We start from the raw sequence: 14,100 nt of genomic DNA, 5'->3' as shown, positions 1-14,100 counted from the left end.
AAAAAAGACACATTTATAGAGAGAAAGGGACATCATAATTTATTTAATTTAATTTTAGCTATTATATTTAGCGGTTTAACTCCACTGTTTAACACAATTTATTTTATTTTATTTATTTATTGTCTCAGTGGCTCACAATAAAATTCACTTATCTATTTTATTTATTTATTTTTTTCTCACTGTATCGTGCACCACGACGCTGTCTCTTAATTTCGTTGTACTTTGTGTATAATGACAAAAATAACTGACACCACGACTCTCGGAAATGGGCAAAATCTAAATAGCGCAATAAAGTTAAAAACTGCTCATGTAAACACCCAAATTTCTGAAAAAACCCCCTCAAATATAGCAAATGTGTTTTTACGCCTTTATGAGGAGGTATGTGACAGAAGAGGAGACAGGTGTCACGTATGAGTTTGCATCGTGCTCTAAATGTATGTGCGCATGCGCACATATTGAAAAATTGTTTATTTAATTTCAAAGTTAATGTTCAAACTTGACACTGACACACTTATTGGCAATACACTTAAAAAAGAATATTACTGCCGTATTAGACAGTAAACAACAATGGAATGCAGAGTGTGGTTGTTTTTTTTAAATTAATTAATGCATTTTTATATTAATTTAAAAATGTATTTATTTAAAAAAAAATCCTTATTTATGTCTGTCCTACAGTCATACTTTTTACACTATTTTCCTATGTTAGTATTTTTTTTTGTTCCGTCTGTATGCTCTTCTATTGTGTTGCTGCAACATGAATCAATAAAGGTCTATTCTATTCTATTCTATTCTATTCTATTCTATTAATATAGCATGGGTTGAGTGATAACATTAATATAACTGATTAAAAGATATATTTAAATGGTGTAGTAAAGGTTTGGAAGTGTATGACACAACCTTTCCATCTACAACAGTGAATATGATTGTAGAATGACTCACCTTTATTTACTAGTAACTCATTCAGTATAACACTCACATAACAAGCAGCTTCTAACTTCAGCTATTAGGACTGAATACCTTGAATTTCCAATCCCCCCAAAATATGAAGAAATACACTTTTAAATATTGAATGAAGTTTACCCTTCAAATGAGTTTATCCAAAATAAACTTAAATTTGATTTAAATGAATGTCACCTTTGTGAAGTCAATATAGAGACAAGAGAGCACACTCATTTTTGAATGCATAACAATCCTTAACCTTTGGAAAGCAATACACCAATGGCTGTCTGTCAAATCTGTGAACATAGATATTATTCTCATTCAGAACCATACAGATTGGAAATTTTCAACGAAAACCAAAAAAATGAATTTTTGGTAAATAGCTTTATCATTATAACCAAATCTAATCGAGCATGGTATCTCAAAATCCCCCCATCACGACCTGGTTTAAAAAAAAAAAACTACTTCATTTTTGTTGTTATAAAGTATGAATGACGTCAACACTACCCACGATTAATATCTTTGTTTGCTTATTTGTTATTTCTGAATATAACTTATTGTAATCGTTATCGTAATATTGTAATCTTTTCTATAATGTTAATATTCTCCTTTGTTTCTGTTATTTCTAGTCTGTATTTCATTTCTTTTTTTTGTATATTTTACCCACATATGCTAATGTACTTTCTGTAATCCTTATTTAGTTGCTAATTCTTGTATTTTTAGGTTTAGAATATTTTACGACATAGTGCAATTTTCACCCAGTTTGGAGGTAGAAATATCACTATATTACATTTTGTTGTGATTACAGATTATATCACTGTATTATTTTTTGGTTTCAAATAAAACCTTTTTATAAAGCAAAAAAAAAAAAAAAAAGCTACACTAAGTCACGTGGAGGCATCTTCATCGTGTCACATGACCTTCAGTATGGCAGCTCACCGCAGTGTTCCTACACACAGCTAAGCTAAAGCTAACGATAAACTCGACATTTGTCTTTTTGAGTAAAGTCAGTGTTTTTCTCAGGATAAATGAGACCTTAATGCGTGCTGGGACAGTTGAATTCATTCTACATGATGGCTGCTGCTTTTGTCGTCGGAGAGAAATTCCGAACAAAGGTTTCAGAGTTGTTAGAAAACACGGAGTGTTCTTTGCCTCCAGCATTGAGAGAACAACTCATGGATTATGTGGAAACATCTGAGAAGAAAATCCTGCCTTTCAGCACTGCGAGGACATTAAAGAAGTATCTGCAGAATGCAGGTAAACACATAGTTATTTAATATTATAAAATATTAAATGTCATGCAGTTGAAATAATCAATAAATTATTATTGCCAATGCAATGTCAATTATTTTGTGCCTCTAACTTTGTGAATGTGAACTTTCCAATAACTAAACTATCAACATGTGCCTATGATGGAGACAATAAAGCCTTTCACATCCTACCTTAATACTAATATTTGTGCTTGATGGGTTTGTCTAGTTATAATGAGTAATATCTAGATAAAACATATATATATATATATATATATAACAAATAGACTATTAACTTTTTTTCTATTCCGGTAAGCATTAGTAGAACATAATCTATAATTTACAATAATAATAATATAGATAAGAGCTATGGGCAGCATTTCTCACAGTGGGGGCTGGGCAAACAATTGTATCATCTGAGGGCCACGTTATCAAAAGGAAGTGTCTCCTAGTACGTAACACGTATCCATATACCAGCATTCTATCCGTACGAAAGATGACGTTACTGGAAGTCACATGACCATTCCGTGCGGTTCAGGTTAGTTAGTCTGTAACGTACTTGACGTATTAATACAAACGGAAGTACAAGTGCGTAGCGTGTCATTGGCCAGTTTAGGTCACGTGGTGCACCTATCATGTTACAAAACTGGCCAATGAGGGGCGTTACATACGGATAGAATGCCGGTATATTGATACGTGTTACGTATTGATAGCCAGTAGGCTTGCACTGTAGCTGTTCCCTATCAACGTTCTTGAAGCCAAAATACAGTGCTTGGGGCGCTTCCATCTTGCAAATTTGACGTTATCTGGAGCCAGAGTTTGCGCAGTAGAGTCCAGCGGGAGGAGCCCTGGTAACACGCCCCGCCCATTTAGCGTACTGCCCTGATGACTTACGCAAGCCCAGCTACACCAGGAACATGAGTATCTTTCCCTGTGGAAATTCTACCAACGGCTTGTTCAGATCATAGAGGTTAATACAAAACCACAATATATCTCAACTCAAATATCTAGTTAAATGGCGTCTCGGCTTTACTGCATGACATAACTGCTATTCACAAAGAGAGCTATGCAAGACCTGCGGCTGTCAATCATCGTCATATATGACGTAAAATCTCGTTTTTGAACTTTAAATAACTTATTTAAAATGAACTTCACAGAGAAATGAGCACTTGAACACAATGATAATAACTAATGATCACAGCACAGTTTAGGTTTGAATTTTTTTTAATTTATTTATAATTATAGTATTTACTTTACAGTTTGACCCACATCCCATCTGTTATCATTGAGGAGGCGGGGTTTATGACCTATACTGCAGCCAGTCAGCAGGGGGAGCTCTAAAAATTAAAGCTTCACTCCACCAGGGAGATTGTCTTGTCCATTCTTTTTACAGTCTATGGCAGGTGTCTGCAACCTGCGGCTCTGGAGCCACATGTGGCTCTTTGACTCGTTTGCAATGGCTCCTTGTAGCGTTTAAAAAAATATGGTATTGATGATTAATGACAATAACTTAAAATAAAATTATGATAAAAGAATTGGTTACCCTAAAAATGAATCACATTGTGCAATAACTTTGCCACCATCCTACTTCACCTCCTGCAACATCTACAGATCATCAACTTTCCTGCACCTGTGGCTAACCTTAAGTTTTAAATCCGTGCTAAGATAACTAAACCAACAAAAACTCTATTTTGGAAGAAAATAGAGATTTTAATTGTGTGGGAAAAGATTTATTTAATTGCCAACATGTCGGCTTAATATGCATAATGCATGCTTGATTTGTTGCAAGAAATTAGCTATTAGCATGTGTTGACCGACATGATCACTCACATGTCATCAAATTCAAGTTATTTTTTGTAGCCCTTCAACTCCATTAACTCATAAAATTATTTTATATTATTTTACTGTATAGAATCTTAACACTGTATTGTCTTTATTGAGAATGTTCTTTTTTTTTTTGGCTCCAGGAGGACTTTAATCCAGGCGAGATTAGGCAAAATGGCTCTTTTGAGAGTAAAGATTGCAGACCCCTGGTCTATGGGATAGATAGATAGATAGATAGATAGATAGATAGATAGATAGATAGATAGATAGATGCTTTATTGTCATTGACGGTGCACTCAGAGAATGTGGAATGTAAACATCACACACAATTAAATAAGATATTGTAAAAAGAAATATTAATATATAATACTCAGCACACTATACGTTGACATCATAGCAGCAATATGAATATAAATGTAAACTGTCCTATTGGATTGTCCAATAATGACTAATTTATTAACACAGGAAAGATTAAAGGCATTTTGTTTGTTTGTTGTTGTTTTTAGTAATTGAGCAAGTTTTACTTTTGAGTGTTGTTGTAATTTTATGTTTTCTGCCTTTTTAAGAAAAGTGTTGCATGTTTTTTTGTAGTAATTTGTGTGTATTTTTGTTGCCATCTTTTGTGCGCTACCAGTTTTATTAGGTGTGATTTAGTGTATTTTTTATTGTCATTTTTTCTTTAAGTCATTTTGTGTTCTTTTTTGTCATTTTTTTATAATTTGATGTTTTTTTACAGTCATTTTGCATGTGTTTGTTTTTGGTGTACTTCTCTGTATCCTTTTTGCCACTTTGTGTGATTAGGTTCTCATTCTGTTTTTTTTTTTTTGTTGTCTTTTATGTATAAACTTCGGTCACATGTGGCCCCTGGGCTGCTAGGTTCCCATGTCTGCAATAGACACTATAAGGAAATTATATTTAATACAAACTAAATAAACTCATTTACAAATAACAGTTAAACACTTGTTGTAATCAAAATGCCAGAATGTAAAATTGCTATTTCGTTTGTTTTGCCTTTTCCTTTGCAATTTTTTTTAGTGTCTACTAAATTTCCTCATTCTAAATGTGAGAAACGTTCCTTCTGTCCTATTAAATACAGAATTCTCACAGTTGTGTTGCTGTGCTTCCTCAGGTCATCCTTTCTACCTACATGAGCTGCTGGAGGACAGCTCGCTGCAGTTGGCTCAAGTTGTGAAACCGCCTAGAGTGAGTGAAGTTATCTTTTTCACATTTTCATTAATTGTGGGAATTGTTCCGACCATATTTTGGCCTGCTACCACTCTGCCAGTTCTTAACCGATCTACACCATTCAAATGTTACGCCGCTGTGCTTAGTGACAATACTGCTCTCAAATTTGTAAAATGTTATCATTTTTACTTTTATTGTAATACTATGTTTTATGCTTTTTACAGTAAGATCAAAATGTTCTTCTCCTTAGTGACAATTATGATATCTAATTTGTAAAATGCTACCTCTCTTACTTTTAATGTAATTTTAGGTTTTATGCAAATTTAGCTGCTTTTGTAATTCTTAAACTCCTTGGTTAGGCCTGTTAGTGTGAGCTGTTTCTCATTAACTTTGAGGGAAACTACTGTTAAAGCTTTAATTCTGCAGGTACAGCTACAATTTATTGCTTAAAATGTTGCTAAAATTTTTCTTATGATTATACTTTTAGTGGGAATGCTTAGCATTTACTCCTTAGTTTGCTTCTGCCTTCCTCGCAGCAATCATCACAAAGAACCTGGTTCAAATCGTGCCCTGCACAATGTCTATAACTTTGACTCTAAATAAATATTTGTTAAATCCTCAGTGATTTAACATAATACTGTTAGTTCTCTGTGAATACAGCCTCCAAATATCTTTTTTTTTTTCTTTTTCTGGGCCCTCCCCTCGGGAGATTGGGTGCGGGGGTGGGAGTGGGGGTGGTGGGGTGGATGTCCGTGGAGGGCCTTGGGGTTGCGGGGGGCGGTGGCGGGGTGCACCGGTTCCTCGGCTCCTAGGTGGTTTCCCGGGTGTGTATGTGGGGGGCAGTGGCTGCCTCTCGGCTTGGTGTCTTGGGGCGTCTGGGGGGCTGCTCGGCCGGGGGGGGTTGCCTGGGCTCCCTGGCCCCCGCTCTTTCTGCTATTCTGGCTGCGTCCTCAAGTCCGGGGCAGCGCTTGGGTTTGCAGTGGCGGTTTCTTACACACATCGGTCTACGATGCACTAGCATGCCTTGGACTGGGGGATAAAACTTGTAGTGGGCTTAACTTTAGATACGTTGATCCCAAATACCTGTTTCAGGTATTACCACTCACTCCTTCCCTCTGTCCACAGCCACCACCATTATAGTTAAGCCTCACGCCTACAACTTCACGTCTCACTCTCACTTTACAGTAATCAACTCTTCCCCACTCTTCCATTTCTCTACCTTGAATCTCTCCTCCCTGCTCTCTTCCCCCTCCACCTCCCTCCCACCCCCTCACCCAGGTGTAACACTGCCCTCTCTTTTTATATTCTCCCTTTAATAAAGCGTTTCTTACCCTTCCTTAGGGAGGGCTGGTGATGGTCACAATTATGCAATAAAATAATGCAATTTATTTAATTGCAATAACAAAAAATGCATTGCTGTCTAAAAAAGATTGCACTTCTTGTAGTGTTGACCTTTGACAGCATGTGCAGACAAGTAGAAAAAAAACAGCCTCCAAATATCTATGCTTTTGGTAATGTGTACAAATTTGTCTTGGCATTGAACACATAAAACCGAAGGAGTTGCCAATTTTGTTTTCTTCGCATTCCCACTTGTTTTGACGCAGCAATGCAAATTTGTCTAGTTTTACACTGGTTTGTGTTTTCATTTCAAACAGTTCTATATTGATACCAACAGACTAGGCTAAGGTTAGTCATTGATTCTGTCTTTGAGCTGTTGAAGATTATCTATTGAATATTGGCTGTACTATGTTTGCTGATCATTGCTGATGTGAGTAAACCTACACAGTGACGTCTCTCTTGTTCTCCCTATAGAACCCAGAGCTGGTCGCACGCCTGGAGAAGATAAAAGCCAAAATAGCCAATGAGGACTACAACAGGATGACGCGCAATGTTAACACTCAGGTACATTATTGGGTGATTCTGTGTTTATTGTCACAACAATTTAGTAAAATGAAATTTAAGATACAGATACTGCACTTTAATTTAATCCATGGGAAATACTCCATATTTAGGTTTAGATGTAAGATTTTTGCACTCATATTAAAGAACAAGATTTTGAGCACATACTGAAAATGTATCTGCATTTGTTCTTAGGAAATGAGCAGAGGTGGAACACTAGCAGACATTGGACGGCAAGGCAAGTGTTTGTGCACGTGTCCCACATGCACGGGACCCCTGAGTAGAAACAGTGGTTTAAATGTTTCCTCCGCTCTGGTCCAACAGTGCGTTCAGTCAAAGCAGTGGTCGTGACTGTGTTCAACTTCCTGGTGACGGTGGTGGCAACCTTTGCCTGTTCCTACATGGGAAGTCAGTACTTGTTCAATGAGATCGCAGCGGTAAGACAATATAATATATATGTATATATATGTATATATATATATATATATATATATATATATATACACACATAACACCAGTTGGGGTCAATTATAATTATAATTGTGATTGCGTTATTGATAAGTAATTACAATTATGGCATAATTGTTCATTTAAAAATCTGTTGCTGTCGTAATCGTAAATAAACTAATTGAGTTCAGATAATTGAGTTTGGAATTGTAATTGACATGAAAATATTATAAAAATTGTCAATTATAATTTAACGTAAAATCTGGGTAACCATGTTACAGTTCTATATGTACAGTTATACTGTACATATAGTAACAATTATTAAAATATGTTTCATATCAAGCTTTCCCACATTTTACCATTTAAAAATGAACATTAAAACCTATATATTCATTGATTAGGAAACCTAACAAGGTAATCAATAGATAGAAAAGAACTTAGATGATAGATATGTTTTTAGTGTATTTTACAGCTGATTTAGAACCTAACAGAAAGCTAACACAAGATAAATTAAAACTTTTACTTTTACCAAAGTCATTCAAGTATCTGTACTTGAAGTACTGAAGATTAGTACTTTTGCCAAAGCTGTTTCTATCCCTTGTACACCATTATGTTTTCCCTACTGAACCCTATGGAAAACCAGGTTCTCCTCTGACATCTGCTTCCAGCGCGTCTTATCAGCTGTGATCGCTGCTTCTGTGGTTGGGCTGGCCGAGCTCTACATCCTGGTGCGGACCATGGAGGGAGACCTTGGGGAGCCCTAGCAGTCGGTATGAGGGCAACAGCAAACTTCACCTGTTTTCAATGAAGAACCATGTCAACCACGTCAGTTATCACATTTGTCCCAGAGCTGTATTTTAAAATTTCCTTCACTTTATTCTCATACAAAAAAGGAAGAATCTATATTATTCTGAAAGCACTTAACAATTCCACATTTTTGGTTTAAAATTATAATTGTTTATGACTCATTTTAGTATAAGGATATATAAGACACTGGTCCCATTAAATGGATGTTGTAGCATTGTGAAAAAGCACCTAATACAGATGATATGGGTCAGTCCACATGGTTACTTGAATGCAACATTGAAACTGTTGTTGTCTCTTACTTATTGTTTGGTATTTATTTAAATTGCTGCCTAACAGTCCTCTTGTGTTGCTTTGTCATATATTAAATTTGTGTTGTGCATTTGTGTTAAAAAGGTAATAAAATAGTAAGAAATGTAAACCTCTCTGGCCTTTATTGTTTTATCCTATAAATAACTGCACCTTTAATTTTATTCACACAGCAACAATCGTGTTGAATGCGAATTTCAAAGTGTTTTCAATGCTTTTACTTATACATGCTAACATGTAGTGTGTAGCATTTCACGTTTTGTTGATTATTTATTCATTAATTTTAGAAAATTAGTTTCTACTTATAATTTACCCTTTTTTTTAGGAGTTTTTCTGTTAATCTTAAGACTTTTTAAACTTTTTAACCAACAATATATGAACAGTTTAGAGCGCAAAAGAAAAGCTTAAAACAAGAATAATGATTAATACTAAAATGTACCAAATCATTTTTAATTTACTATGGGCTAACTATATACAGTATATACGCTGTTACAGAGTGCAACTCCTTGAAAACAATTACAGTGTAGCAAGAACATTAGGCTTACTAACTACCAGGGGTGAGAAAGTGCTTTAATAGATGCAGCAAAGCCTGCATTCTAATTTGAATAATCACCGATGATCAGGTTGATTTAATCATGGAGGCCAAAATCTTAATCGCGAATAAAATTCAGCCTTATTATCAATCAATCAATCAATCTTTATTTGTATAGCGTCAAATCATAACCAATGGTATCTCAAGACACTTTACAGTAGAGCAGTCTTAAGGACGGACTCTTCATTTTATGGATACACACATATGCATATATACGTATATACACATACATATGTTTCCCACACCCAACATGAATTCATCATGGCGGCAAGGAAAACCTTCTGTTAAGCAGCAGGAACCTTGTGTGGATCCCATTCCTATGATGAACAGCCATCCACGTTATGCTGTGTTGGGTGTGTGCAGAGGAAAGGGTGGAGACAGAGTTGTTGAGACTCTGTAACTCCACACTGAGGATCCCACGGACCTGCAAGACAAAAGCCAGAAGGAGTACAGGAGCAAACACACAAGGGAAGAAGCAGACATAGAGGGAGTGTTTGAGAGAGGAATGGGACCCTCTCCGGTCCCTCTCTAACCTAAATGACCTCTCTCTTAACGCCCTCTCCAACCTCTCTCCAACCGAGCATGCCAGACCCCCCCCCGGCAGTCTATGCCTATTGCATCTTAATTATGAGCTATGAGCTGGTTCCTAACTAAAAGCTTTACCAAAGAGGAATGTTTTGAGCCTAACCTTAAAGGTAGAGAGGGTGTCTGCCCCCCGAACCGTGGTTGGTAGATGGTTCCAGAGAAGTGGGGCCTGATAACTGAAAGCTCTTCCTCCTATACTACTTTTAGAGACGAATGGAACAACGAGTAGTCCAGCATTTTGAGAGCGTAGTGTTCTGGGGGGATTGTATGGCACTACAAGCTCCTTGAGATAGACTGGTGCCTGTCCATTTAGGGCTTTATAAGTGAGAAGAAGAATCTTGAATTCTATTCTATATTTTATGGGAAGCCAATGCAGAGAGGCTAATACAGGAATAATGTGATCTCTTCTCCTAGTTTTAGTCAGTACACGTGCTGCAGCATTTTGAACCAGCTGAAGTGTCTTAAGCGACTTGCTCGGGCAGCCTGCTAAAAGAGAGTTACAATAATCCAGTCTAGAGGTAACAAAAGCATGGACTAGTTTTTCGGCGTCGCCCTGAGACAGGATAGATCTGATTTTAGCAATGTTACGGAGATGAAAGAAGGCAGTTCTTGAAGTTTGTTTTATGTGAGAGTTGAAGGATAAATCCTGATCAAATAGAACCCCAAGGTTTCTAACAGTTGTGCTTTGTGCCAGAGTAATGCCATCTAGGGCAGTTAGGCTAGCATAGGTTTCTCTAAGGTGTCGTGGGCCCAGTACAATGACCTCAGTCTTGTCTGAGTTGAGAAGAAGAAAATTTTGGTCCATCCAGGCCCTAATGTCCTTTAGACAGGCCTCAAGTTTAGATAGCTGATTTGTCTCACCTGGCTTCATTGATACATACAGTTGGGTATCATCAGCATAGCAGTGAAAGTTAACAGAGTATTTTCTCATAACATTACCAAGGGGGATCATATAGATACAGAAGAGGATTGGACCTAGCACAGAGCCCTGAGGAACCCCGTAGCTTACTTTAGTGTACACAGAAGACTTATTATTCACGTGTACAAACTGGTACCTATCAGATAGGTAGGACTTAAACCAGTTTAGGGCAGTCCCTGTGATTCCAAGTAATTTCTCTAATCTCTCTAGTAGAATATAATGATCTATAGTGTCAAAAGCTGCACTAAGATCTAATAAAACCAGCACTGAGAGTCGTCCTTCATCTGAAGCCCAGAGTAGATCATTAGTTACTTTAACTAAAGCAGTCTCTGTGCTGTGTTGAGCTCTAAAACCTGACTGGAAGTCCTCGAACAGGCTGTTGTTTTGAAGAAATTCACAGAGCTGAGCTGCCACAACTTTCTCAAGAATCTTTGAAATAAAAGGAAGATTAGATATAGGCCTGTAGTTTGCTAAAGTGCTGGAATCAAGAGTAGGTTTTTTGAGAAGGGGTTATTACATGGACAGTTTGGGAATAAAACATTGCAGATCAGCGTTTCTGTTGTTTACAATGAAAATACTTCTAAATAAAGATGGAAAAAACCAGCCTGTCATTGCCTTAGATCTCTGAAGCTAAGCAGGTCTGGGTCTGGTTAGTAGTTGGATGGAGACCACTGAGAATTCTCGGTGACATCTGTCATTGTGTCCTTGGGCAAGGCACGTCATCCACATTGCCTAGTATGTGTGAGTGAGTGTTGGTGGTAGTCGGAGGTGCCGATGGCGCACTATGGCAGCCTCGCTTCCATCAGTCTGCCCTAGGGCAGCTGTGGCTACAATCATAGTTTACCACCACTAAGTGTGGAGTGAAAGAATAATCCCTTCATTCTGTAAAGTGACTGAGTGTCTATGAGAAAGCGCTACATAAAGTTGATGCATTATTATTATTACGACAATAACTTTGGTTTGTTGTGAATGAAAACAATGTATCTTGTGTCAATTAAGTTGGAGCAATTAAGTTTTTCACTGATCCTTTCTTCAGATATGATTTCATATATTTGTAAAGTATCTCTGGTCAAAACCTGTCATATCATTGGAAGGATTAAAATATGCAACTACATCTGAAATACAAAAAAAAAAAATATCCTCTAAGATCTTAGATGTGACACCCGGATTAAGGGTTTACTGAAAGATTATTTGGTATTAAAGATGATTGTGATATGCTGAGATCTCTGTCCAGTGCTAGATGAACAGGGGACTCTTTTTCTCTATTTTTCATCCTAATGTAATATTTCTAAACTTAAATCCAGGCTGAATTACACGACCAGTAAGCTGATAGACCCTGAGCTCTGGCTTTAATTTAGTTCTTATTTTTCTTTTCCCCTTTCCCTCGATTCATCTAAACCTCCTGATACTTACTGTAGGGAAAGATATTAAGAATATATTTTGACTTAAAAACAATTATTGCTGTCGTGGTATCTGACCACAATGAATCATTTTAATCATGATGTTTGGAAAGATAAGCATTAAATATATCAGAGCTCAGCTCAGAGGAGGAAAACACGAGCTGGCATCTGTGAAGACAAACATGTACGATCAGTTTTTACAGTGAGGAATACACGTTACACGGTGCGGTAGACGTTAGCAACAGTTGGTTTTCTGCATGTAGGGAGATTGTGAATTAAAGTTCAGACCTTTCAAATAGTAAAGACTAAATGTAGAGGCTCTAAATTAAGTTTGACACGTCTATCTGCGCCCAACACTCCTGAATCTAACGATAATGATAATAATCATCATGCAGCGCCACAGAAAACCTGACATCAAGCCACACTTTACAATCAGCTGTAATAATTCCACTAAAGTACAATGGGCCTTATAGTACTACAGTATTTACAGTAATATTCAATCTTTTTCTAAAATCTGGATATTTCTCACAAATTATCTTTCAGAATTCTAGTAAATTAGTAGTAGAAGTTTATTTCTTCCGTCATTATAAACATTTAGAGCACATGTCACATATTTTCAGACATCTTGTACATTACAATAAAAAAACATGTACTTTAAATATTTTAAGAACTAAATGATGCCTGACCGAAGGGGTTTAGGCTGAAGTCATAACTTATACTGCCTAACCCCATTTAGAACTGTGTTACCAAAGTTACATTGCAAACTTCAATAAAATTTGTTGCAAATTCACAGAATTTTGATCAAATGCTTAACATTCAGTGTATTTTAAGTGACTTACAATATTTCTCACACGTGGAGGTTCATTGGGGAAGCACATTTTTCACAAAAACATGGATTTTACTAGTTTGGTTAACAGTATTTTTCAACATCGCGGTCGTGACACCATGTGGGGTCGCCTGAAATATCTAGTAATTGATGAAAAATTATTAATTACAATTATATTTGTAATGAATTATTATTGAATTATTATTCTTGATGAATAGTAATGAAAGAAAAGAAATGGAAAAAAGGGAGACAAAATTGTCCATTATACAAACATGATGAACTCATTCTAGAGAAACAAATGTCTTTGCGGTCACAGAAATTAGTTTGATCCTCAACTTATTCCATGAAATACGTTGGAAAACAAAGTGAAGATCCTGCAGGGACTGATATTTGTCACTTATTGGTTGGATATTGTCAGTGCTTTAAATACTTTACATACATATTTTTATATCAGTGAATGTGTTTTATATTTGGCCCTTGATTTACACACAGGGAGGATGAGAATGTTTGAAAACCTCCAGAAATGGTTGTATTGTGTACATCAGTGGTTCTCAAGCTTTTTAGGCTGAAGTACTCCTTTTGTCTGACTACAACATCTGACTAACACATTTTAAAGAATCTCGCTTTGTAAATAATTGGAAAGAAACAGTATTTAGCGCAGTGTTTCCAGGCTTATATATATATATATATATATATATATATATATATATATATATATATATATATATATATATACTGTATATATATATATATATATAATTTATTTAATATGCATTTTAGTTGAACTGTTGTTGAATGGGGTTGCGAGTCCAAGGTTGAAAAACAAGAGTGATTTAGTGGCTCCTTAATAGATGTATTTCTAGTTTTATATCACGCCTGCGGTGAGACCAAGACTGACACTTCATTGGTTAATTTTCCACTCTCTCTCTCACCGCGTACCCCCATTTGAGAAACACTGGTGTACATGAATCAGTCCTAACAACGTGACTTGGGTCATCATCTCTGTTAGAGGTTCATTTATCTACCTATAACCTTTGTTTTGATAGATATTTTCCCCTCAGAATACCAAAAGGTCAACATTCCAAAATGCAAGTCACAAAAAAAGAACCTTTTTTTTCTAA

At 36.3% G+C, this 14,100-nt stretch overlaps 1 protein-coding gene across 1 annotated transcript; it reads left to right on the top strand.

Moving 5' to 3' along the window:
• The first annotated feature begins 1,859 nt into the window (after positions 1-1,859).
• Positions 1,860-8,769, top strand: vma12 (vacuolar ATPase assembly factor VMA12). Its single transcript, XM_028464436.1, has 6 exons — positions 1,860-2,196; positions 5,143-5,216; positions 7,011-7,100; positions 7,293-7,335; positions 7,422-7,534; positions 8,213-8,769. The coding sequence occupies exons 1-6, from the start codon at positions 2,010-2,012 to the stop codon at positions 8,306-8,308; spliced, it is 603 nt and encodes a 200-aa protein (XP_028320237.1). The 5' UTR covers positions 1,860-2,009; the 3' UTR covers positions 8,309-8,769.
• The last annotated feature ends 5,331 nt before the right edge of the window (positions 8,770-14,100 follow it).

The sequence above is a fragment of the Gouania willdenowi genome, chromosome 13, assembly GCF_900634775.1.
Source record: "Gouania willdenowi chromosome 13, fGouWil2.1, whole genome shotgun sequence".
NCBI lineage: Eukaryota > Metazoa > Chordata > Actinopteri > Blenniiformes > Gobiesocidae > Gouania > Gouania willdenowi.
This window is presented reverse-complemented; position numbering and strand designations above follow the sequence as displayed.

Excerpts from the sequence above, each read along its gene's own strand:
- vma12 (XM_028464436.1), top strand. The coding sequence starts at position 2,010 with ATGATGGCTGCTGCTTTTGTCGTCGGAGAGAAATTCCGAACAAAGGTT. Across the intron at positions 5,217-7,010 it reads AAGTTGTGAAACCGCCTAGA|AACCCAGAGCTGGTCGCACG; the intron begins GTGAGTGAAGTT and ends TTCTCCCTATAG. Across the intron at positions 7,535-8,212 it reads TGTTCAATGAGATCGCAGCG|CGCGTCTTATCAGCTGTGAT; the intron begins GTAAGACAATAT and ends ATCTGCTTCCAG.